The 27,892-nt window shown below is 43.4% G+C and overlaps 1 protein-coding gene across 1 annotated transcript; it reads left to right on the plus strand.

Annotated features, from left to right (window-relative positions):
* LOC137504830 (ribosome-binding protein 1-like) lies at positions 1-27,892 on the plus strand. The gene is made up of 2 exons (XM_068233422.1): positions 1-166; positions 26,627-27,892. The coding sequence occupies exon 2, from the start codon at positions 26,645-26,647 to the stop codon at positions 27,890-27,892; it is 1,248 nt and encodes a 415-aa protein (XP_068089523.1). The 5' UTR covers positions 1-166; positions 26,627-26,644.

Here is a 27,892-nt window from a genome sequence, read left to right on the forward strand (position 1 = left end):
GTCAGCAGCAGCAGCAGAGAGGCAGACAGGCTGAAGTGATCGGAGCGACTGCTGAGCCGGGAGGATTCCCCTACTGTCTGAGCGCTCTCCAGTACCAGCAGTGTGACCAGGCAGACAAGCAAGCCCTGATCCTGCACCACTTCCAGGGAGCCCGAGCACTGTGCAGGTAAGTGAGCAGTCCCACTGCATTCATCATAGCAGACACTGCAGATCTGAGCACTGTCACCTCCAACATCACAGCTGGACACATGCTTGGTACCGTACATATGCTGCAAAGCAAAATATGGGTTTTTATATATAGAAATGGAATATTATAAATATTGAAGTTGCAGGTTTAGCTGTTTTATCAGTGAGCTGATTATTTATGCAGCTGTGTGCAATCTGGGCAGTGGAACTACAAGCCCCAGCGGCGATTTTTTTTTTTTAATTTTTTTTTTTGAGACTTGCTGAAGCTTGTAGTCCAGATCCTTGCTTTGATTGCCTGAGATCGCAACATAATCGCAGCGTGCAGGCATAGATCGCATGCGGCAGAATACTTTTTTCTCTGGACACAAAGGGAATCGATGCTTGGGAGTTTGTCTGGCAGCAGTGATTGGGGAAACGTTCCGTGATAATGTATGGACTTTGTATGCGGAGGATAGAGAGGGGGGTGGTGTCCCGCTACGTGTCAGTCTCGCCAGATGGAGAAAGAATTGATCGGTCTGCGGTCCTGTAGGACTTTTATGTCAAGTTTGAGATTCCAAGGAAGACTTTGTGCTAAGTTGTGCATTAGTGTCCCGATCCCCCTCTATAATGCGGGGAAGGGGAGAGTAATTAGTGTTCTATGTGCAGCCGCCACTGGACAATGTGAAACAGATGTTCCTGCTAGTTCTGATTCTGGAATGGGCTTTGAGGACAGATCTGAAGGGTCTGCAGGACGGACTGTATGCTAAATAAGGATCTGCCAAGCTGCAGGCGCTTCCGCTGCCTTTGGTCATGGAAAGTTTGAGGGAAGGCTGGAAGTCAATGACCTGCCTCTGTTAGAGGCTTACGTGTCCACATCTGATGTCAGGGACACGTCTGCTTAACCCATCTAGCGGTCTGGAAAGCTCAGGCTAATCTGCATCCTACACAACGGGCAGACCACCGGAGGGGCGGGCCGGGGACATTAGCTTAGTGGGCGGGACTATCAAGTGGTTTGAAAGATCTGGATTCATTTACAATCCTACAGAACAGGCAGATTAACCGGGGGAGTGGCTATATTAGCATAATGGGCGGAGCTATCGTGCCTGCTTCTTCAGCCTAGTCCGCTGCACTGATTTCCAGATAGGTAACTGCATGGTTTTCAGTATAGTTTAAATGTGATATAAATCAGTGTTTCTCAAATTTAAATCAGTGTTTCTCAACATTACCGCAGCATGTTACCTTTTTTTTTTTTTTATGAAGATTTTCCAAGTACTCCCATTGAGGATAATTTTGTCTCAAGTATCACACATGTTTGTTGGAGGTCTTAATAGTTAAGTATAAAACAGCACTTATATTTTAAGTGAACCCCGGGTGAGAGGTATGTATGTGGAGGCTGCCGTATTTACCAGCTCCCTGTCTTGCTGATCCTCTGCCTATAATACTTTCAGCCATAATAGACCCTGAACAAGCATGCAGCAGATGATCTGTTTATGACATTATTGTCAGATCTGCCTGGATAAGGGCCCTTTTCCATTGGCGAAGTTATTCCAGTTGCGGCTTCCTCACTGCATCGCATCACTTCCGCATCTCCCGATGCAGAAGTGAATGGAGGAGACGGGACGCGGATGCCGGCGTGCGAGAATCTGTAACATGATGCAGATTCATGGATCGCTCCGCATAACCAGCATGCAATGGAAACTGTTCCATTGCTGTGCATTAGTTTCAGTTCGGCCGCGGTGCGATGCAGCTGTTTAGCCGTATCGCATCGCGTGTAGTGGAAACATGACCTTAGCGACATGTAATTCACTACTGCAGCCAAATAGATCAGGAAGGCTGCCAGGCAACTGGTATTGTTTAAAAGGAAATAAATATGGTAGCCTCCATATCACTCTCGCCTCGGGTTCTCTTTACAGTGCATCTGGAGGGGAAAAAAGTGCCCCAGATGGGTACCTGCCTCCACCATAGCATTCCAGTGCTGAAATCAGGTTTTTTTTAAATACACAAGCTTTAATATAGACTTACATAACTTCCGGTCCAGATCGCGTAACGTAGGTAAGGATGCGCATTACATAAGGCATTTCCGGTGCAGCATACCGCAATGTAAGGCCTGGTTCACATTAGCGTTCGCTGTCCGGATTCACCTGATCGGATCCGGACCGTATACTGTACAAACGGAATGTACGTTCCGCATAGCAATGTTAAGTCTATGCAGACGTTCACATGCGTCCGTTCCGTACAGAACGGAGCCGGATCTGATCCGGACCGCGGACACTTTTCCAACACGCGCTATTTTTCGGGTCCGGATAATCCGGCCCACGCACCCGGGCCGGATCCTGACCCGAACATGCGGCCATGCTGTGCAATGAGAAACGGATGTGACTCATCACACTGGCAATAGGACCGGATGCTACGGTCTCTTTACAGGACCTGGACACTTGCGGACTCGAAGCCACCGGATCGCCTCGATTAGCCACCGGATCGCCTCTTCCGCGTGCCCGCCGCGTCCCCTCTCGCCGCACGTGCGCCGGATTCGATTCCTTGCTCGTCGGCGCCGCTTATCTTCCGCTCGATTCCCTGCCATTGTCCCCTCGCGGGGAACGAGCAGGGAATCGGCGGAAGCAAGATCCGTCCTGTCGGATCTTATCAATCGAGCCGTACCAGCGGCTCGATTGATAAGGAGGATCGGAGCCTCATCTACGCGTGTAGATGAGGCTTAGGATTGTGACTACCCCATAGAATTTCATTAGGCTGCAGTGGGGTGCGGTACCGCCCCAGTGTGAAAGGGCCCTCAGAACATGATGATATAATCATCACATACATGCACACAGATGTAATGGGGCTTCCACAAATCTCTGAGGTTCTAGTCACAGAGCAGTGGCAGAGTGGAGGGAGGACTGTCAGAACTTGAGGCCTGGAACCCACTAGGAATCGCTGCAGCATTTTAAAATCGCTGCAGCGATTCCCTGGTGCTTGGAAGCACTGTACAGTTAACTGTACAAGTTTACAATTTGTGATTCGTTTTTTGTAAATAAAACTTAATTATACTTACCGGACTTCCTCCTTCCCTCCGTAGCCCTGCCCCCTAAAGGAAGAGGTCATCAGAGAAGCGCCTGTGACCTCTTCCTTTAGGGGGCGGAGCTACAGATGGACGAAGGAAATCAAGAAACCGGGTAAGTATTTAAAGTTTTATTCAAAGCGCGATCACTCAGCTCCCCTCCCAAGCTATTTGTGCAGCTCTTATATACTTAGCATTCAGCGCTAACACGCTCAAAATATCTTGCGATTACCCCTAAACGCAATCGCACTAATGAGTTCCCCCTCGATCACTTACATTGTCAAAGCGTGTTTGGGAATCGCCGGCGATCGTCAGCGATCCCAAAGCGCTGCCAAAAACGCCCTATTGGGTTCCAGGCCTCACTGTGTGATCGCTGCCTGTGTGATCGCTGCCTGTTCCCCACAGCTGCCCCCCTGGTTACCCCTTCACTTTGTACATTGCTGTTTGCACTGTACAAGGTGTGGCTACCTAAAACAAAAATTTTTATAGAGGTGCATTTGACGCAACAGAATCAAAAGGCTCCATTGACCTACTTTGAATGGGCATGCATTGGTCTGTATTCCACAACAGACAGTAGAGATCCCCAGCTGTGTGCACTGCCCTTTGTTTTAATTACTGTATTTCAACATTAATAAAGCATTTATGGCAAGTATACATTGTGCGGTATAGTACTGTTCTGTATTTTGTTTTTTTTGTTTGTTTTTTGCTAGGCCTATTTTTAACTTTGACTCTAAAACAGCAAGAAACTACACTTATCCAGCATCAGCCAAGCCACGTTGGTACAGAATAATGGGGTTTTTACTGTTATAAGTAGTAGAGATGGTCAATGAGATGCCTATAATTTTTGCCTTGCATGCAAATTGAATGCAGTTTGGAATGGGGCCAATCTAATGTATTTCCATTCATTGTCATCAGGGGACAGCTGTACACCTGTAACTCCGCCCCTCCGCTGGGAAGGGAGCAGAACTGTAGCAATTCAGTAGACGCAGGATTTGCAGTTGGCACACATTCATAGCACTGTGCTGCATACTTTCTTAGGTCACTGGTACCTAAAAGATACAAAGTATTGCCTTTAAAAATGTGTGAAATGTTTATTACAGACTCATGAATGCCAGCATCCTGAAATTCAGAGCTGTAAATTGAGCTACATTGTAACAATAGTGTTCTAGTCCTAGCAGCTGACAATAGATCACTGTTATAAATATATGAAACTCCCAGAATAACCCTCCTCCCCCACAGGTCCCTAAATATATGGTGAGATCTTCGTTTCTTTCTATGCTATTAAGGCTTGTTGCATAATGAGGCTCGCCAAATATGAGCAGGTTTAAAAAAAAAAAAAAAAAAAAAAAAAAAAAAAAAAAAGAATCCCCTTAGGCTGGATCCACAGTTGTCTGGACCAGTGCACACCAAAAAGTGCTAGCGTTATCGCAAATGCTCAGCGCTGATTGATGTGATTTTTCTAGGTGATTCTAGGCATGTGCCTAGCGATTTTTTTTTTTTTTTTTTTTTTTTTTTTTTTTTTTTTTTTTTTTTTATACATACATACATACATACATACATACATACATACATACATACATACATACATACATACATACATACATACATACATACATACATACATACATACATACATACATACATACATACATACATACATACATACATACATACTAGAGCTGTAACTGAAACAAAACATCACATCACTCTGGTGTGATCCATCCCATTCAAATACATTAGCAAAGCGCTTTTCAAATCTCTAGCATTTTTTAAAGCGCTCAGTAGAGCTCTTGCTGTGCACCAGCCCTCTATCAGTTTTCTGCATGAGTTGTCTGACAGTGCATGGCTGTCAATTGTTTTTCTGCACGTGAAAAACGCATTCAAGTTTGAACTAGCCCATTGATTAACATTCGTTCTCAGTTTTCTGCTGCAGAAAACACACAGAAAAACTGACGAGTGTGAACTGAGCCGTAGACAAGCTGCAGATAATGTCTGAAAGATACTCAGCATACAACATTATTGCGCACGCAACAAGATTCCCCCTGGCTACCTCGTCTCTTGACGTGGAAAAGGCATTTGAACGACGTTATTTTACTGACCATAAGACGCACCTAGGTTTAGAAGACAAAAACCAGAGTAAAAAACAGTTTACTAAACCTGGTGCATCTGTGGTGCAAGGGCATTTTCTCCCCTCAATCCCTCCAATTATTCTGACCCCTTTGTACCTCTTGTGTCATTGTCTGTTCCTCAGGTGTCCTCCTCTGCCCCTCTTATGACCTCCATTGTGTCACCATTATGACCTCTTCTGTTCCCCTGTTGTGTCCTCTTATGTCCCCCTGTGACTCCTGTTCCCTGTCTTGTCCTCCTATGTCCCCATGTGTCTCCTTGTCCCATTTTGTTTTTTAATTTGCAGTATTTTTTTTTTTGTTTGTTTTTTTTCTTCTTCTTATGTAACCTTTCTAGTGAAAGTCTGTTAAAACAGCCATCTCTATTAATCATTTTTCATTCAAACATTGATTTGAGTGTACTGTTGTCCTTTATTCCTCCAGCTGGAAGCCAGATGTGCTTCAAGCACATATGACGTGTTTTCTTTCTCTTGTTGCAGGGGTGGGTCAGTCATATGTGACACAAAGTAGAGCAATAGATATCTTGCTACCTTTTCCATAATTGCAGCATTGCAGTCGAAGCAGCATGTCTGCGTGAGGGGGTGGGGCATGTAAGCAAGGAGATCCCAATGTGGTAACAGGAAGTTAAAGGGTTGGGGGGGGGGGGGTCTTCAGGGTGCATGGATTGCTACACACTGGAACTGAACTTACCAATCTGAAAAATCCTCAGGTAATTATTCTAATATACAGTATTCAACATACATTAATTTCTTTCACAACTTGCCTTGTACAGTTTTTGGATTTAGTTTAGCTTTTTATGATTTTAGATATTTCCAGTAGAAACCCAAATAAAGAAGAAATGGACAGATTTGGAATGTGCGTGTAGTTATTGCAACATCCCTTTGTCCATGGAAGGATGAGTCAGGACCATTTTGGGAAAGCATCAGTTGGAATGTGGAGTTAAAGGCATACAGCCAAACTACTCTAAAATTTCTCCCTGCTCATGACCTGCATCATGCAAAACACACACATCCCAGCCGCGAAATGCCCTTTTTCTTTATCTCTCCACAGTTAATACGGTACAAAGGGTAATTTGTATTCCAGCAAGCTAATATCTCTGCAGCTAATTCAGCAGTCAGTTATTCTGCTGACCCTAGTATCTGGGAATAAGGGAGCGTGGATGTTGGATGTAGATCTAAGATAGAACTACATATACACTCTAGATGTTCATTGCCTGAATTAGTTGTTTTGGATGACTGGCAATCTGGTATAAGCATAGTTGTCCTGCTAAGTTTGTGGGACCCTTGTTAGAAACCTACAACTTTCATTTATTTGTCTGATCCCGATTGAAGCCTTCCCTACCCTGCCTGCCAAGCATTGTGTCTTTGTAATGATCATTAGTGACTTGTCAACCAAAATGATCACACATGTTTGTTTTAGGCAGCGAAGCTCCAAAGGTTACGCACGTCAGATTGAAGTCGATCACAATAAACGATGGAAGGCCAAGATGTGAGCAACACATTGTTAGAGATGGCACTATAAACTACCGATGAATCCTCAGATAATTTGCACGCGCTGCCGGAAACGGCACTTCTTCTTTTTATGCAGCTGCATTTTGTGGATGCATCATTCATGATCTACCGATTCCTGTACACACTCTAGTTTATAAACAATAGCTAAAATGATCTGCTGGGCAGATTGCCCAAAGTGACAGAGAACGGTTGCTTATAGTCTCTCTTTCAGTTGTTCACTTCCATTTTCTTTAACGATAATCGATCATTCGTCTTTAACAACTTACTTCTGATGTTTGTGTCCAAACACTTTGTAGCTTTGCTTTTCCTTCCCATCATTCCACAACCGATCTGTTTCATCTTCTGTGACCATAGCTCCATATTAGACCATCTCTATGGTAGCATATATATACACTTATTCATAAACAGTTGTGCAATAAAAGTGTCGTATGAGATTATCACCTATATAACAGACCTGATAGGGGCCGTTTCCACAGAAGTGCTGATTGATCGTAGGAGATTTTCAACTGTATGTTAATGCAATGAACAATATCATGCATGTAGCTGTGCCATTGATTACAGCTCCCCAAGCACTTTGATCCCTTCCTGCCCAGTAATGTGACTGATACATCAAAGATTTGCAGGGAGGCCTTTGCCCAGAACATGTCAGATGCGCTCTTCCATAGCGGAACACCGTGTGACTGGTAATGCATGTTCACTCCAAAGCAGTGTTTATCAGTATTATTACATCATGTACCCTTCATGAAAGATGGTGTAAGCACACCATGTGTTAAGGACCTCAGCTTTGGATGACACAACATTATTTTTCCAACACTTGTCAGCAGTCAGACTAATAAATGTATGAAGGTAAATATCCCCCATGAGGGTTTTTCTTTTTTTCTGGTTCGTTTGTAATTAAAATAACGTGTCCCAAGCTGCAAGGAGCTCTGCTATTTAAAAGAGCTGTCATTAGAGCTGTGAAGTCAGCCAACCAAGCACCTTTTTGCTTCAGGCTGTAATCTTCATCTTCTGAACTATAATACACTTTAAATTCCTAACTTAGACCACATAAAGCAGGCATGTCCAAAGTCCGGCCCAGGGGCCAAATGTGGCCAGCTGAGCCATTTCTGGTGGCCACTGAAGCTCTCTACATTTGGTAATTCCATGCAGGCAGTATGCAGGGGCCAGCAGCATCAACAGCCACTGATTAGCAGCTGCCCCTGTGCTGCTAACTGCACACGGCAGTGTTCTCCCCAGGCTCTTTTTGCCTGGTGCTCCACCCGGCTAGTTTTGGTGAGCACCCGGCTGTCATCAGCTCACCTCCTCCTATACTATAAGCAGAGTTGCTCACAGAAGCACCGGGCCTGCATTCTCTCATCTCGCCCCACCCGGCTAATTTTTCATGCCACCCTGCTACTATGTCATGCCACCCGTCTGGAAAAAATTTCTGGGGAGAATACTGCACGGTATATGGGTTATTACCCATAGAAATGTTTTATTTGACAAAATGTCACAGGCATAGCATATCTAATGCTATCGATTGCTGAATAGGAAGTGAGCATCACTTTCTGCTTTACTGGATGGCATGTGGTCACCGCACCGCCAATGTGCAGTGTGAAGCTGGCCTAAGGATTAACATCATGTGTCTGGTGTATTTTGATTTACCTTTGAAGGCCTTGACCATTTATGTTTGTATGCAAATTTTGGAATGGTAGAAGTTTTCTGTGATTGACATTACAGGTTTGTCATCTCCTGTAGGTGAGTTCTCTTTTCTAAAACACAAATGAAAAGGGAGAAAAGTGTTCCTCTGTTAGGCCTGGAACCCACTGAAAACCGCAAACGCAAAACGCAACCGCTAGCGTTTTGTCTGAGCGGTTTGCAAGCGGATTCATGCGCGTTTTGGGTTGTGTTTTGCAACATTGTATTTTTTTCCCCAGCGGGTGCCTAGCGTTTTGCGTTTTGCGTTTTTATCCTGATTGGTCCTGTGAATTATTTTTAATTTTGTTACAGTGTGCTGAACCGCAAAACGCTAGCAAAACCGCTCAGTTTAGGTTTTGCTGAGCGTTTCTGCTAGCGTTTCAATACTTTACATTGAAGCGCTAACTCTCCCAAAATGCTGCAGGTCCTGCGTTTGCGTTTCTGGGAAACGCGAACGCTCCTGTGGAAGTTGCCCCATCCATTAACATTAGCCCAGCGTTTTGGCAAACTGCTAGCGTATCGCAGTGCTGCCAAAACGCTGCCAAAAGCGCTCCTGTGGGTTCCAGCCCTTAAGGTGCGTACACACGTCAGATAAAAGTCTTTGGAAAATGAAAGATCACAGACCAATTTTACCCCTTTTCATGTAGTATGAGAGCCATACTCTACACAGTCTATTCTATGGAGCTGAACTCCCCATCAGATAGAAATCTTTGCAAGATGCTGCACACCAAGATGCTGTACACATGCAACAGATCAGTATCTGCAAAAGATCAATCCCTGCAAAAGATCCATTCCTGCAAAGTGCATTCATAGTCTATGACATCTGCAGATCCTCATACACACCTTGTTTAATGGACATTCATCTGCAGAACGAACAATTAATTATCTGCCGATCTGAAGATCCAACCTGGTGGATCTGGTCTACAGATAATTGTCCGTTAAAAAAGGTGTGTATGATGATCTGCAGATATCATAGACTATGAATGCGGTTTGCAGGAACTGATCTTTTGCAGATACTGATCTGTTGCATGTGTACAGCATCTTGCAAAGATTTCTGTCTGATGGGGAGTTCAGCTCCATAGAATAGACTGTGTAGGTATGGCTCTCATACTACATGGCAGGGGGTAAAATTGGTCTGTGATCTTTCATTTTCCAAAGACTTTTATCTGACGTGTGTACCCACCTTTAGTTGCATCTCTTGTTCATATTTGTTTCTGCAGCACAAGAGAGTAGAATCCAAGTGAACAAGCTCTTGCCAATCCTGATGACTGATAGAATAACTGTTAGGATTCGATTTTACATCATATAGTAATCCTAAGTCTAGAGATGTAATGATGACAGGTAGCGGAACAGCAATGTGCCAGTGTTCTTCCAACCTTCTGTAACGGAAGCAGATAGCAACCATTCTCCTCATCATGGCAATAGCTCCAGAATTCCATGCTTCTCTCATCTGCTGGTTTGTTTGGTGACAGCTGCATCTTTCTCAGACTGTACTATTGTATTTAACCCATTAGCAGCTTCAATAGAGTTATCTTGTTTGAGCAGGTACACTACTTTTGACCTCAGTCTGCAGAACTCATGCTGTAAATTCTTGGAATACTTTGAACTCTCTCTAGCAGAAAATATAGACACTGAAAGTAGAAGTCCTTGGTTATTGTCTTACACTGCCGCCTAGTGAAAAGTGGGCATAAATGCATATTATAGAAGTACTAATTAGAAGCAAGGAATTGTAGTAAAAAAAAAGCTATAATTGGCCTGAAGCACTTGCAAGCCTCTAAATTGGATGCTAAAGGGTTAAACCTTTTATTTATTTATTTATTTATTTATTGTAGACACCAGGGCATAAACGACAACTTCTATATCAACTTGCTTTCACTATTACAGTTTATTGCAAATCCTGTCCAATGCATGCTTCAGACATGTTAGGACAACAGTAACTCCATTGTCCTCATGTATCACTTACTAGCGTGGCGCTGGCTATCTTTAATATAAATCATGCTGCAGGTATTTTGAAGGTGCTGATTCATGATTTAACTTTCATAGCAGTCAGTGAACAATGCATACCCGCACCAGTGAAATGACTCGCATGTCCCTGTCCCTAAAAATGCCAGTCAGCATCTACAAGGAGCGCTAGTGAGGACCAAGCCCTGCTTGGAAATATGCCACTCAACTCTAGTGGTTTTTCAGCATTACAACTGTGAATATGGCCACATAGAAGTCTTCTGTTATTAGTTCAGTCTTTGCTGAAGGAAGTTAAAGTTCGTTTTTGTTTGTTTGTTTTTCCAGAGATTTCCAGGTGCAATACTTTTTTAAACATACTATAAACTTTGTATTGCAACTAGTTGGAAAAGTAGCTAGATATACAGAAGGAATGACCAGAAGGGTAATTGTCACCCAAATACATAGCAGTCCAGAAGCTTTCCTTCTCCTTAGGTAAGTATCTTGTAGTTCCCACCATTACAGCGTAGGGGCCGTCTTTATCTTCTGCCCACGGTTCCATCCATGGACAAGCACATCTGGACTGGGCATGTGTGAGTAATATCTGCTCATGCCCGGTAGAATGACACATTTTGTCAAATAGGTATGGGGGGAACCTTGTGCTGGAATGGTGGACTGCAGGAAGATCCAGAGACTTTCCACCACTGAGGTATCTAACTTTTTTAATATTTTGTTATCTCTTTAGCTATACTGAATCCGTTGATGCCTCATTCAGCTGCATTGAGTTAATGCTTCTTGAGGAGATAAAGCCAATGGCCTCAGGAAATGCTCATCACCTTTTCTACTGACTCTCCCATTCCGTTGTATAGCATGTCCTGCCCTGTGCAGATAAATGTAGTATATGGCTGCTGAGAACTGCGACTACACGCCTGCTCTGCTCATTCTCTTCATATTGACGTTCAACAACTTCCTTCCTTAATCTCCATAACTTTCACTAAACATCCTCCTGTATGTTGGACTTTGTGCTCGCCTGCAGGAACAAGAACTGATTGTTTTTACTATAAATAGTTAGCAAATAGAGACTAGATCCTGTTCTGGCTTTCCATGCAAATTGCATGCAAAGTTTCACAGCCAATTAGCCTGCTGCTAGCTAGGAAATCAGAGCGGCAAGTCAGTGGAAATCTGCATGGAAATCCTGTACTGAGGGCCGGTTTCCACTATAGCGTTGCGGAATCGCCGGCAAATCGCCGCAGGCAAAATCGCATGCGGGTGCGATTCCGCATGCGTTTTTGCAGCGATTTCGCATGCGAATTCGCATAGGTTAGGGTAATGCGATTTGAACCATGTCACTGCCTGTGTGAATTAACATGGGTACCTATGCAAAATCGCATGCGAATTCGCGGCAAAAAACGCATGGGGAAACCTCATGCGATTTCCCTATTAAATACATTGCGTGCGATTCGCCTGCATTCCACACGCAAGCGAATTCTGAGGGCTCTGCCGTGCAGAAAAATCCTGCACAGAAAAACGCACAGCAAAACTGACAAGTGGAAACAGTCCCATTCACTTGTAATGGCTGTGCGAATCTGCATGCGGGCAACGCATGCGGATTCACGATAGTGGAAACGGGCCCTGTAGCTCCTCACTAATGGGCCCACAACAGCTTTGAGAGACAGACACAAACTGTCCAAAAGCATTTGGCACCCATTATTGTCTATTTTGTATGTAGTTAAAGGACCACTCCAGCAAAAAAGTAAGCAGTTAAAATCTGACAGAACCGACATGATTTAGATAAGTCAATTTCCTCATGGGGATTCTAAGAGTTTTCTTTGTTTACAGAAGCGTTTCTTGAATGGCAGCTTAAAGTGGACCTGAACTCTTGCACAAGACAGAAGGAAAATATAGTGAAATGCATCCTGTATGTATTTTAGAGAGTTTAGTCCCCCTCATTTGTGTCTAATCACAAGTAATTTGAGGTCTCCCCTGTGTCCCATGCCATGGCAGAGATGGCAAATAAGCTCATTAGAAAGCACAAGATGTTAACAATATGCCTGCTTTCATGAATCAGGAAGTAGAAACAGTGCAGATTTATTTTAGGATTTGTATCGGCTGCAACAAAGACATTTTTTTTTTTTGTTTAAAGGTTATTATGCTGTTTATCTTTTAGAGTAGAGATGACATTCTGAGTTCAGATCCACTTTAACAGTCAAAACAGTAAAAAGACACCAGCCTGTCACCCTACTTAATTGCACACTATTTTCGCAGCTAGACATAGTTACTGCCCTTCAGAAAATGCTTTTGAAATCAAAGAAAAGTGGCCCTATAAAAGGACCAGTATCGTGAAAAAAGTAGGCAGTTAAAGGGGTTCTGTGGGGTATTAAAAAAAAAAAAAAGTGTCACTTACCTGGGGCGTCTACCGTCCCCCTGCAGCTATTAACCAGTTGCCGACTGCTGCATGCCAATTGGCGTGAATGCGGCGGCAGCCCCAGGACCGCTCCAGCCCGATTGGCGTAAACGGCTACTTATGGGGCTTGCAGGAGATTGCGCGCATCTCCGTTTGGTCTATAAAAATTGTACTTTGCTGCGATCCCCCTGGGACACAGGAGAGTGATCAGCTCTCATAGGCTGAAGCCTATGACAGCCGATCGCTGTCATTGGCTGACTGGGGGGAGGAAGGGGGGGGGGGGAATTGGTAAATTTTATTAAAAAAAAGGTACTTATCCGTTAGCCGGGCGCATCCGGCAGGTGGCGCCTGTTGATGTTAATTCCAATCATAATTACGTCACGTAAACCTGTGAATGTAAACGCCGGATGCGCCCGGCTTACAGATCAAGCCGCCGGCTTGCTTCGTGTCTCGCTCTTCTCCCCAGCTTGCCCTCTCTCCTATAGAACACTGGGGAGGGGACATGCGTGTCCCCCCAGAGTCGTTCGTCGCAATGCCGCGACGAACGACTCTGGGGGGACACGCATGTCCCCTCCCCAAGGCTCATACGAGAGAGGGCAAGAGGGGGAGGAGAGCGAGACACTCACGAAGCAAGCCGGCGGCTTGATCTGTTTAAGCCGGGCGCATCCGGCGTTTACATTCACAGGTTTACGTGAAGTAATTATGATTGGAATTAACATCAACAGCGCCACCTGCCGGATGCGCCCGGCTAACGGATAAGTACCAAAAAAACAAACATGAGGGAGAGATCAGACCCCACCAACAGAGAGCTCTGTTAGTGGAGAGAAAAGGGGGGGGGGAAGAATCACTTGTGTGCTGAGTTGTGCGGCCCTGCAACGCCTCGTAAAGCTGCAGTGGCCAATTTACAGAAAAATGGCCTGGTCTTTAGGGGGGTTTAACACTGCGATCCTCAAGTGGTTAAAGCCAATGGGAATCCCTGTTTAAATAAAAAAAAAAAAATTGTCCTAATGAGCCTTTCCTCTCCCGGTGCTGCGATAGCTCCCCAGTTCCAATCCCCCACCAGGGGGACTTCGGAAGTCTTCGGGAGCCGAGTCCTCCTGAAGACAGGCGGCGCACACACGAGTGCGTCATAGTGGGAGCGTGCGCAGTGTGGAGCGGCCCGTCTTCAGGAGCACTCGGGCTCCCGAAGCATTTCCGAAGCCTCCCTTCAGCGGGGAAAACCGTCAAATACCTCTACCTGGGAGTCAGCGGAACAGCGGGGACCAGAAGAGGAGAGGGAATGTTCTATGGGACCCAGCGCCTCCCTCTCCTTTAATTTAAATATTGGTTCCCATTCACTTTAAGTCCCACGCCGTCACTGAAGTCCCCTCCGTTTGTCGCAGCTGCTGACTGAACCGACAGGTTTTGGGCCAGTCAATCGCCTCATGGGGGATTCTCTGGGTTTTCTTCGTTTTCAGCAGCATTTCCTGAACAGCAGTTTAACTGCCAAAATAAGATACCCGCCAGCCTCCCTGCTCACTTGCACACTATTTTGTCAGTTAGACTTTGCAACTATTGTTCAGGAAATGCTGTTGAAAACAAATGAAACCCTGAGGGCTCGTTTCCACTGTTGCGGTGCTTAATCGCCTGCATTCCACCGCGGACAAAATCGCATGCGGGTGCGATTCCGCATGCGATTTTTGCCGCGATTTCGCATGCGATTCCGCATAGGTAAGGGTATGTGCGAATTTAACCATGTCACTGCCTGTGTAAATTAACATTATACCTATGCGAATTCGCGGCAAAAACCGCATGCTCAACCCACATGCGGTTTCCCTATTTAAAAGCATTAGCGGCGATTCGCGTGCATTCCTCTCACACGCGAAATCTGATGGCTCTGCCGTGCAGATTTCTGCCGTACAAAAAAACGCCGCACAAGTGGAAACAGCCCCATCCACTTGCATTGCCTATGCGAATCTGCATGCGGACACCGCATGCAGATTCGCTATAGTGGAAACGAGCCCTGAGACTCCCCCATAAGGAAATGGACTGGCGCCAAAACCTGTCCTGTCAGATTTTTAACTGCCTACTTTTTTCGCAATATTGGTTCTTTAAATACAAAAGAAAAAAACTTTGATTTGGAATTTGTGTAATAGAAATTTTCAAATAACACAAATGAAAACAGCATAGAGGAGATGAGGATCGTTGGGCACTATATTGCTTGTAAAGTGCAGCAAACCATTCCTTTGCAGCTGTTAAGGATTAATTAGCTGATTGGAGTCTGACATTTTAGCCTAGAATATTAAGGGCTCGTTTCCACTATCGCGAATCTGCATGCGTCCAACGCATGCAGATCCGCACATGTAATACAAGTGGATGGGCCTGTTTCCACTGTAGCGTTGTTGAGGTGCGTTTTTTTCAGCGTGAAAAAAACGCACAAAGGAGCCAACGATTTCGCCTGCGTCGGGAATCCGTGCGAATCGCCGCTAATGTATTTAATAGTAAAAACGCATGCGTTTGTTACATGCGTTTTTACCCGCGATTTCGCGTGCGATTTCGCACCTTTTTCAATTTTATTTAGCCCTGGCAGTGTCATGGTTAATTTCGCATGGCACCCTGCCATGCGAAATCGCAGGCGAAATCGCGGGTAAAAACGCATGTGGAAACGCATCCGCATGCGTTTTTACAAGCGTCGGAATGCGGCCGAAATCGCGTCGCAACAGTGGAAACAAGCCCTAAACCTCAACATTCTCTTTCTGCGATTTTGAGTTTTCATAAGCTGTAAGCGATAATCGTCAATATTATAACAAATAAATGCTTGAAATATCTCCCTTTGTATGGAATGAGTCTATTTCCTATATTAGTTCCACCTTTTTAAGTTGAATTATTCGCATAAATTAACTTTTGCACAATATATTTTTTTTTCCACCTCTATGCACCAGCGAGTTATAAAATACCACAAGGCTGTAAGGCAAATTCAGAAACTCTTTAAGGCCTCTTGCACACTGCAAGCAATTCAGATTGATTCCGCTTTTTAATCTGTTTTTACTTCCGATTCAGATTCAGATTTGCAGTTTGCTCCTTGCACACTGCAAATCTGAATCTGAAACGGAGGTAAAAACTGATTAAAAAGCGGAATCTGAATCTGAATTGCTTGCAGTGTGCAAGAGGCCTAATACTGACAAACCCAAGATCTATGTAATAAGGCACTTAAAGGGACACTTAAGTCAAACAAAAAAAATGACTTTTACTCACCTAGGGCTTCCAATAGCCCCCTGCAGCTGTCCGGTGCCCTCGCCGTCTCCCTCCGATCCTACTGGCCCCGCCAGCAGCCACTTCCTGTTTCGGTGACAGGAGCTGACAGGCTGGGAACGCGAGTGATTCTTCGAGTTCCCAGACACATTAGCACCCTCTATGCTGCTATATGGTATATGATATATGCTATAGCAGCATAGATGGCGCTATTGTGGCCAGGAACGCGAAGAATCACTCGCGTCCCCAGCCTGTCAGCTCCTGTCACCGAAAAAGGAAGTGGCTGCCGGCGGGGCCAGGAGGATCGGAGGGAGATGGCGAGGGCACCGGACAGCTGCAGGGGGCTATTGGAAGCCCCAGGTGAGTAAAACTCATTTTTTTTGTTTGACTTAAGTGTCCCTTTAAGAAATAATCCAGTGATATGGTTATTTTCTGTATTGTTTAGGAAAGTAAGGCACACCTATCCTCTTTGTGTTTTCTTTCTGCTGTAGAGATTTTGCTGTATTGTAGGAACCATGGATAAACAATTAACCTATGCTCTAATCAACTTTTTTTTTTTTTTTTTTTTTTTTTTACACTAATTGCGGTGCTTAGCATAGCTAAATACACTAAGTAATTTGGCATTCTGTGTATAATTGCTGTTAAGGTTAACTTTTTTTATGACACAGTGAAAGTACTTTTAACTTCTTCCTGTTGGGGACATGCCATGGTTTAATTAAAGGCAAACTTGTTTCTCAGCTTACTTAAACATTGTTCTGGGTTTATCAGCTTTGGAAGAGCCAGCTAGGGCCTGTGAAGTCCATGTAACAAGGTGAAACCATGTTTATATCTGCCATAGTGTACATGCTACTTTTAAAGGACAACTGAAGCTGGAGGAATATGCAGGCTGTCATATTTATTTCCTTTTAAAGGACAACTGAAGTGCGATGGATATGGAGACAGCACGTAGTTTCTCCCTCCTCATTGGAGGGATTGTTAGCTGGGGGTGTGTCAGCTTTTGTCAAACATTCTGAGATTCATAGCACCATCTCCTTCTACAGAGGTCCAGATGGGAGCTGCCCTATAGTAGTCTTCTAACTGCCATGGTTAAATTACACTTTTGCAGTTCAAAATTTTGACTTTATGACCAAAAGCGGAGCATTCTAGAAGTAGAAGACAGCTTTCGGGTCCTATGGGTGTGGCTGTTCCAGTGACATTGATTTCCTCAACCCACTGTTAAGACTGGTAGAGGGAAGGCACAGTCTGAATCTACCTGAGAGGACCTCAAACTACAGCACAGATAGTCTGCATTGCAGGAAGTGGCCAGAATATAGGCACCTGACCAGATATCTTACAGGTGATTTATTTGATACTGGCTAATATAGATGCATATACATGGATAAAAACATGCTCTGACACCAAAGAGTGTACACCGATCTAGAAAACCATTGGTGCCTGGAATGAGGCTTTACAGTCTTAGGCCTCAATTCACAGAGCATTATCAAACGTTTATCAAACACTTTATCAAACGTTTGATAATTTACCTCATGGGTAAAATCTCATTTTAAATTCACTAGGGTGTTATATATTTATCGAATGTTTTACCGATAAAACGTTCAACAAATATATAACACCTTAGTGAATTCAAAATGAGATTTTACCCGTAAGGTAAATTATCAAACGTTTGATAAAGTGTTTGATAAACGTTTGATAATGCTCCGTGAATTGAGGCCTTAGTGGTTTTTTATACATATTAGGCAAATGCTGGTAAAATCAATTAAAATGAACCAATATCAAGTTCCTGTATGAATGTCATATTCAGATTTTTGTACATTATTGCTCACATGAGCCAAAAGAGGGGAACTACCTAGTTTTGTCCTTTTGAACACTGAGCTGACACTGCCCACCACCTCACCGTTTTCTACAGGAGGGAGGAGGTGGGCATGGTGAGGCGATTGCTTTGCTCTGTTGGCAGCTCTATTTTATGCACAAATCTCTGGGTCATATGACTGACCTCTCAAAGGGAATTTCCCTTGAACATTAAAAATGAAAGTTGAATGACTAATGGCAAAGTTCTGTATTCACCTTTTTACAAACTCTGAAGAATCCAGGAGGGCGAACGAGGGCTGAGACATGACAGGTCTGCACAGAATAATGATATGCAGCACTGTTGCTGCTTATAAAGTTGTGCTTTCCAAGGTTGTGCTGATGTTAATGTGATATACATTATTGCCAGGGCTAGTTTTTCTTGTCCGCATATACTTTCTCTATGCCAGTACAGGAACCATGAGAGAGAATGCTTACAGTGCTGGGTAACAGAATATAATGCTGTCTAGGTCCCTGGGGACTCCTTATTTATCAATGCACAGTAAAACTGAAGCTGCATGTTCAGAGACTTCTTTACAGGCTATACAAAGGAAAGGACAACATTGAGAAGGGCTGTGCTTTATAGTCCTGTCACTGACAAATCTTTGTTTCCTTCCAGCTGTGCGCCTGCATATTATCCTTTGCTCCATGCGTGTCTCTTACCTGGCTTACAGGTTTACCTCACAGTCGAAATTGGGTGTGGTTGCACCAGGGTTGCGAGCAGACGTTTAGCATACAGGAAGTACTGCAGTTATAATCTGCCCAGCTGCATGAATTAAAGTGAACCTGAAGTGAAAATAAACTTCTGGGATAACATAAATATATTTAGTATGGCTGATATTAGCAGTATAAAAATCTCACATTTTTATTTTCAGTTTTATACCTTTTTATTTTTAAGATTGGGTCAAACGATCATGGATGCAGTTTAAAATCCACACTGCACTTTTAAGCTAGAAAAATATACAGAAGTAATGACCCTCTGAACTCTATCAGTGAAAACTTATCAGCCTTTTAGCTTCGATTTACTTTTCAGGAAATCAGACTGAATTTGACAAGCTGTGTACTAGCTATTTTGCATAGATTTTTTTTTTTTTTTTTTTTTTTTTTTTACTCTCGCTGAACTAGAAAACAGATCATTTCTTAGTAGGGCTAGTACTATATGTGTATATGTTTATTTCGTCATGTTGCTTCAAGTATGCTTTTAAATACTCACTGCAGACATATGCAAATTACAAAATGAAAACTGCAGACTTACACCATAGCTGTAAAGAAGTCTACCGTAGTTCAACATGTCTAGAAATTCAGAACTGGCTGTGCTTTGAACTGAGTGGAAAACACAGGAGAGTTGTGTCTTAAGAGAGAATTATCCGTTGTTGTTATATTCCCCACACATGGCATGATATAGAGCAAGTCTTGCAGTCCGCAGCACTTCAAGTCAGTAGTTTGATGTGAGAATGCTATTGTATCATGCAGTCAGATAAGTATATTCAGTAGCGGAACATTTAGGCCTCATTACATATGTTGCTGTGCGCATTTCAGCAGTGTATTGTGTGTGTATCGCAGTGTATCGTATCATGTAGATGGGGCTTTAGACTGTAGGAATTGGGTATGTTAAAGAGTACCTCCAATAATCATTAAGACAATCTATATGATGGTCTCTGTCTCTTTTACCGGAGGTAGTCTTTAAAGCGTACCTGAAGTGAATAATAAAATATAGAACTTATCTCGGTAGAAGGAAGCCTCTGAATAGTCCAGAAGATGCCTCAATCTTCTTACACACCTCCCATCCTGCACTGAGATCCTCTGAAAATATTTATATAGATAGTATTTCATTTCCAACCCCTCCCCTATTCAATGTCCGTGTCCTAGGGTCAAGCAGCGGGAGCGAGTGCACTTATAGGCCTAGTGCACACCAGAGCGGTTCGGCTGCGGTTTGCGATCCGCTTGCGGGTGCGGATACCCTAGGGTAATGTATTTCAATGGGCTGGTGCACACCAGAGCGGGAGGTGTTTTGCAGAAACGCATAGGTACTCCCGGGCTGCTGCAAATTTTAGATTGCGGATGCGTTTCTGCCTCAATGGTAAGTATAGGAAAACCGCAAACCGCTCTGAAAAACGGCACTTCAGAGCGGTTTGCCAGGCGTTTTTTGTTACAGTAGGTGTTCAGTAACAGCTTTACTGTAACAATACATGAAATCTACTACACCAAAACCGCTACACAAAACCGCAAAACGCTAGCTGAAACGCTACAGAAAAAGAAGAAAAAGCGTTTCAAAATCTGCTAGCGGTTTTTGGCCTGGTGCACACCAAAAACCGCTAGCAGATCCGCAAAATGCTAGCAGATTTTAAAACGCTTTTTCTTTTTTACACTGTAGCGTTTCAGCTAGCGTTTTGCGGTTTTGATGTAGTAGATTTCATATATTGTTACAGTAAAGCTGTTACTGAACAGCTTCTGTAACAAAAACGCCGGCAAAACCGCTCTGAACAGGCGTTTTTCAGAGCGGTTTGCGTTTTTCCTATACTTAACATTGAGGCAGAACGCCTCCCGCTCTGGTGTGCACCAGCCCATTGAAATACATTACCCAAGCGTATCCGCAGCAGCAAGCGGATCGCAAAACGCAGCCGAACCGCTCTGGTGTGCACTAGGCCATACATCAGTTTCTGCATGGAAATGTGAGGATGAAATGAAAGCAGCCTCTTGTAAGCCTATTGGATTTCGGCCTAGCCACATGGAAACCAATCCAATCCAGTTCTGCTGTGACCGGTGTTGCAATTTAAACTGTTCCATGCTTTATAAACTATCATCAAAGTCTTAACAGCCCACAGAAGATTCTGCTGCACCACTGAAGGCAAAATAAAGATTAATCCTTGACTATTTGGGTTTCTTTCTGCTACTACCAAGTCCACTTTGCTGTGAAATAGCTGAGTGTCATCTAGGGTCCTATGTAAAATAGCCGATGTGTGTTTTGGCTGCTTGCTAAAGCAGCTCCAGTGTTGGTAGACATGTCTACCACCAGTCTGTCTGCAGACAAGGCACAGAGCCTCCTGTGTTTCCATTTTCAGGAATATTTCCTGGGTTTCCCGTACAGACTCATACTGTACTGTCCAGGAAAGTTAGCTTCTCAGCTGGAAATGTTTCAGAAAGACATCTATAATGACGGAACATAAAAAAAAAAACCTAAAATGTGGTCACTGAGGTAATGGTTATCAAGCGTTTAACTAGAGTGGACTGCACTGTGTGTGTAGGTGACCTAAAACATGCTACAGAATATGAGCGCATATATGCTACATGGTTAAAGTGGACGTGAACTCTTGCACAGGACAGAAGGAAAACAGAGAAATCAAGCCTGTATGTATTTAGAGAGTTTAGTCTGTATTTCCCCCTCATCTCTGACTAATCAGAACTCTAATTCGAATTTCCGGCTGTCATCTGGCTGACTTGGCAGAGCAGCTAATTTGTAAACACCGGATGGTAACCCTATGTCTGCTTCCATGAAAGCAGGAAGTAGACACACTGCATATTTACTGCAGGGTTTGTATTGGCTGTAAGGCCTGGTGCACACCAAAAACCGCTAGCAGATCCACAAAATGCTAGCAGATTTTGAAACACTTTTTCTTATTTTTCTGTAGCGTTTCAGCTAGCATTTTGCGTTTTTTTTGGGAAGCATTTTTGGTATAGTAGATTTCATATATTGTTACAGTAAAGCCGCTACTGAACATCTTCTGTAACAAACGCCTGCAAAACCGCTCTGAACTGCCGTTTTTCAGAGCGGTTTGCGGTTTTCCTATACTTTACAGTGGAGGCAGAAACGCCTCCGCAATCCAAAATCTGCAGCAGCCCGGGAGTATGCGTTTCTGCAAAACGCCTCCCGCTCTGGTGTGCACCAGCCCATTGAAATACATTACCCTAGCGTATCCGCAGCCGCAATCGGATCTGAAAACGCGACCGAACCGCTCAGGTGTGCACTAGGCCTATCAAATGTTTTTTTTATTTAAACGTTGTTCTGCTGTTGCTTATCTTTTAGAGCAGAGAGGAAGTTCTGAGTTCAGGTCCGCTTTAAGGTGTACTTGGAAATATGTGCTTTTTATCGGATTGCATTTAATTGCAATTTTTGTGAATCTATCTACAAAATACAACACAGTAGAATCCCTTTATAGGAAACCAAAAAAGCCCTGGCCAAGTACTTTACTATACCAGGATTGGTCATACATTGTATATTCATACAAGCGCATGGTCTGGAACTGGGGATTGAGTTTACTATAGACAGAGGTTTACTATAAGGAGATTCTACTGTAATAAGCAGTAACCTCCTTTTTAAAAATTCATTTGGAATGCATAAAAAAACCCAAAGGAGGATCTAACCCCTTACTATGAACTGTCCGTATTTGTGTATTTTAACTGCAGAAGCCTCATTTTACATAAAGATAGAATCTCCTTTATTACAGTAATCCTGTAAACCGCCATCACACTTCAGCCAGTTTCCCAAGCTCCTGATTTATGAATTTATAGAGGCATTATCTTCCATACAATTGGTGTCTTTCTATTTTTCTCTTTATTTGCCTATTAAAATAACCTGGGATGTATCTGAACATTATATCTTTCAGTTTACACACCTTTACATGGCTTTGGTGTTGATGCAAATAATCAGCTTCTCACATTGTCAGCACTTAAAGCAGCAGAGTGTGTGGAGAGCTGTGTTTTCCCCTGCAGATGCACCAGCTGTGCTTGCACTGTGTATGCAGCTGTTTTCTGGGGCATGCCAATGTTTGTACAGAACTACGGTAAGAATTAAGGCTTGGTTGGATTGCTTTTCTATTAAGAGTGGTAAAAAGCTGAAACCTCTTGACAGGTTTGTATTGCTGTCAAATAGTTTTGTTTTTTTTCCGCACTTCCTGTCCAATTACTATGGGTCACAGAGAGCAGGAAGTAAAGGGATCAGACAGCAATTAAATTCTCCTTTGTGAAATGATCACATTTGGAGCAGAGATGGTCAGTGAGACAATAGTTGACGATATAATGGAGATTGTTTGTAGGTTGAAACTGAGCCAATCCGGCATACTTCCTGTCTTTTTTTTTTTTTTTTTAATTGGCCCAATTTTTCAAGAAGTAAACAATTTGCATTACATTTGCAGGCAAGCCAGACCTATTAGCATGTTATTGACCCTACTTGGGATGTCTAAGATTAAGTTTAATTACAGTCTTTAGCTTGGTGGGTGTTCTGCTGGGCTGTATGACATTTTATCACTTTGACAAGTCTATTTTGGTCCAGAATCGTTTGGTTCTTTTCGGGATTTAACTTTCCCAAAGAGAACGTCCTCTCTGCTCTAAAAGATGGGCAACAGCATAATAACCTTTAAACAAAAAATATGTATTCGTTACATCTGATACAATTCCTAAAATAAATCTTTAAGGTAGCCATACACTGGTCGATTTGCCATTAGATCGACCAGCTGACAGATCCCTATCTGATCAGAGAGGGATCGTATGGCTGCCTTTACTGCAAACAGATTGTGAATCGATTTCAGCCTGAAACCAATCACAATCTGTGGAGCCGCCGCTGCCGCCCGTTCCCCCCCCCCCCCCCCCCCCCCCCCGCATACATTACCTGAAGCTGGCTCTGGGTCCTCTTCTCTGCGCTGCACCCCGCACCGCGTCCCAGCGTACACTGTGTCATTCCGTGACCAGGAAGTTTAAATAGAGTGCCATACAGGGTTCATTTCTCTATGGATTCCTTCTGTGCAAGACCCACTTTACGGCAACACAATATAATCCATGTATGCTGTCAAGTCATTATCTGAACTGAAAAATTTGAATTAGCAAAACTATCAACCAGTGACCATCATAAAATTCTACTGACTAGGAAATGTTGGTTCTCTGGGAACTGGATTTGGCGGGGTTTAATAATCCAGAATTTTGCAAAAGATAATTTAGATTTGGGACCTGTTAATTAAATGGTATCAAGCTGACAGTTGCAGTAATTAATAAACCTCTCAAATCAGATTAGCTCGCTGCAAATGTCCAGATAAGCACCCAAAAATATTTACTGCTCCTTTTTTTATTTGTATTTTTTTTTTATGCTAGGGCATTACACCCTGGTCAGTTAGTGTGCGCTCGCTTGCATCAGTTGAAGGGAATGAGTATTGTATTCTACAGTATATACTACCCCCACCTCTTGTACCCCCTCTGTTTCTTTAGATTGTAAGCTCACAAGGGCAGGGCTCTCTCACCTTATTGTGTCTTAGTATTTGTTACACATTTTATTCATGTTAAATTTGTCACTGTAATTACCAATTCTATATTTTGTACAGATTCCGTATTTTGTATATTGGTGTATACAATTGTCTGTACTATTTTGTACCCCATGTTTGTTTCTTAATTTGTACAGAGCCACGGAATATGTTGGCACTTTATTAATCAATAATAATAACTTCTCACAGGTGGCAACGTCTTTAGTCCTGTCAGGTAATCTCTGCGGAATGTTTGTTTATGGAGTAGTTCCGAAGCCAGTAGAAAATATACCTGGTATCCCAGAATGTACTTGGAGTAGAATCCTGCATAGCTAAACAGCTGTGACATTTCTGGAAGGGCAAGGCTACATTCAGTATACAGCAATATATAGATATAGGAAATGTTTCTGATCCTGAAACCATAAAAATTACTGTAAAATTGGGCATCCAGAATAATTTACTGCATTCTACTATAGGTCCCTACAGTGCATCTTTACCTGATTTATCGAATGCTCTTCCTGATTTATTTGAGTAGCAGAATTCATCCAACGCTCTAGGGAGTGTGTTAAACCTCTGTGACAGTTAAGCTTTGAAACGCAAAATAAACTTTAAAGAGGAGCTGTTAGGTATAGGGTCTCAGAGAAAAAACCCACATATATCAGTAGCTAAATATTGGCTGTACTTACATTACATATGCATTTCACTGTCCACGTTTGGATTTCACAGAATTTTTATATAGTATTTATATAAAATAGTATGTGTATATATATATATATATATATATATATATATATATATATATATATATATATATATATATATATATATATATATAGTATTTGCAGAGATTGATGCTCATGGCAGGCTCCATGTTTGACTGTCTTGTTTGAAGCCAATTGTGATTAATATCCTACCTTACCCTGCTTCCTGATGATTCGACTCACAAAAAAGATCCGGATCAAAGATCCGAATCATTCAAGATCCAGACAACCACTACTGTGCAGTGAATATTAATTAGCCATGTGGCTAGGAACAATACCGGACTTGTGCAATATGCGCTAACGGAACATGCGCCCTGTGAACAGCACATTGATTTTTCAGTGCTGTGAGCTGGGCTGCAAGATACAAGCTGCTGTAACATGAGCCTGTAACTTCTCACTGTGAAAGGAGCCTTAGGGCGGGATAGGGAAATAAAGGGGAGGACCAAGGGAGTGCAGTAGGGAGAAGAAGCAGCCCCAGCATGCTTTGCAGTATCTGTTATGCGGCCTGTCGGCCTCCTTAGGAGCTTGGGAATAAAGAGTATTACTATTTAGCAAAAATCAAAGTAACAGAGATTTTTAACTTCAGTATTGCCTTTTTGGCTTCCTTCTATACTGTTTAACACAGGAGGATAGAGGTGTAAATTAGCTTTTGCAGCCTGACAGTTATGGCCCATACTCACGGGCAACTTTTAGGGCCTGTCGCCAGCACACGTGAGCGTGTGGGCGACAGGCCGGCGACAGCTCCTCGCCAGGTCCCTCTAGCGGCGCGACGGAAGCTGTCGCCGACGTGTCTCCTCCCCCCCCCCCCCCCCCCCCCTCCAGGCTGCAAAATTAGGTTTTGCAGCCTGACAGTTATGGCCCATACTCACGGGCAACTTTTAGGGCCTGTCGCCAGCACACGTGAGCGTGTGGGCGACAGGCCGGCGACAGCTCCTCGCCAGGTCCCTCTAGCGGCGCGACGGAAGCTGTCGCCGACGTTCCTCCTCCCACCGCCGGAAGCTCCGTATACTTCAATGGAGGTTGCTGTCGCTAGTCCGCGTACTCACGCGGACTAGCGACAGTTGTGGCGGCGACTGTCGCCAGGCGATTGAGCAGTTCAATCGCCTGGCGACATCAGCGACGGGCGACAGTTCGGGGTGCGCGCCCGTGCAACGGCGCATACTCACGGGCGACCTGTCGCCGCAACACACGCGCGCCGCGTGTTGCGGCGACAATTATAGCCCGTGAGTATGGGCCATTACTCTTTAAATAAAAAATAACATTGTCACTGTCAATCCAATAAAACGTTGGCGAGTCCTCCTTTATTTTCTTTGTGCGATAAGATGGTCATTTTTTCACTTGTCAGAGGGCAAGTGTAAGCAGGCGTTTGTTTTGTTTTTTTATAGCTTGTGAAACATGCAGAGTACTTCCTGATTACTGTAAATAATATTACAATGACATCCTGAAACTGGCCTTTGGGCAGAGTGAAATTATTTCCTGAGATACATGTAAAGAATACTTGGTGCATTTATTTGTCTTTAGGAAATACAGCATATGTAAATGAAGAGTATTGGCTTTTTTGTGGTTTGGCAAAAGTCAATGGTGAAATATTACGGCATATTTTGCCTTAGACTGCATGTCTTGTTTTTCTTAAATCTACATAATTTAACTTTTTTATTTATTTATTTTTATTCCTTTTCTATTTAGATATCTGAAGAAATCAAGATGGATTTGTACGATCCTCAGACGTTGGGGGCCATGGTATTTGGAGGTTTCATGGTAATATCGGCTATTGGAATATTCCTAGTGTCCACGTTTTCTATGAAGGAGACCTCCTATGAGGAAGCACTGGCTAAGCAACGAAAAGAGCAGGAGAGGAATCAGCTGCCAAAGGTGGACAAAAAGAAGAAAGATAAAGTACCTGAGAAAAAAGGGAAGTCCAAGAAAAAGGAAGATAAACCCAATGGAAAAATACCCGAAGCAGACAACTCCGATAATGACCAAAGCAATTTTGAATCTGAACCTGAAGGTATGATAGAGGATATAAAAGCTGTGGAATTTCCCGTAACAGTGGTTTTGACTTCATCTCAAAACAAAATCGTACCTTCCCCTAAAGACAAAAAGAAGAAGCAGGACAAGAAGGTCCAGAAGGTCGAAGCCCAAATTCCAGCAGTAGCTGTGGGCAAGTCTGTGTCAAAGCAGACTTCAGCCTCAGAGGCTACTGTTAAAGAAGTTCCTGTTAAGGCTGTTCCTCCTATTGGGTCTCACACCACTTCGTCATCCACTAATAATGCTAAAACCAACCCTAACCAACCCAATAATCATCCTGCCAAATCTCAATCAAATTTGCAAGCTACCAGCGACCAAACTTCTAAAACTCAGTCAAAGGCTCAAGTAAGCAGTGCTAAAACTCAGTCAAGCTCATCAGCAACCAATACTCAGTCTGCTAAAGCTCAGTCAACCCCAACAGTCACTAAAGCTCAGTCAACCCCAACAGTCACTAAAGCTCAATCAAACCCACCAGTGACCAACAGTTCTCAGTCTGCTAAAGCTCAGTCAAGTCAACCAGTGACCGGTACTCCGTCATCTAAAACCCAGTCAGCTAAAACTCAGTCCGGTGCTCAGTCAGCTAAAAGTCAAAGTACGGCGGTGACCAATGCTCATTCAGCTAAAGGTCAATCAAGTTCTGCTGCCACCAATGCTCAGTCTGCTAAAAGCCAGTCAGGTCCACCAGTGAACACTACAGCAACTAAAACCCAGGCAAGTCCACCAGTAAGCAACACCCAGGCAGCTAAAACTCTGACAAGTTCACCAATAGCCAATGCTCAGCCAGTTAAAGCTCAGTCAAGCCCTGCAGTTGCCAGCGCTCCTCCTAAAAAAAGTGAAGCTGTTGTGAACCACGAAGAGCACAAACCAGAGTCTGCACCAAAAAAGAAGAGTGCCTCTAAGAAGAAAGCTGAACCAGGTTTGTGA

The sequence above is a fragment of the Hyperolius riggenbachi genome, chromosome 4 (assembly GCF_040937935.1).
Source record: "Hyperolius riggenbachi isolate aHypRig1 chromosome 4, aHypRig1.pri, whole genome shotgun sequence".
In the NCBI taxonomy this organism is placed as follows: Eukaryota; Metazoa; Chordata; class Amphibia; order Anura; family Hyperoliidae; genus Hyperolius; species Hyperolius riggenbachi.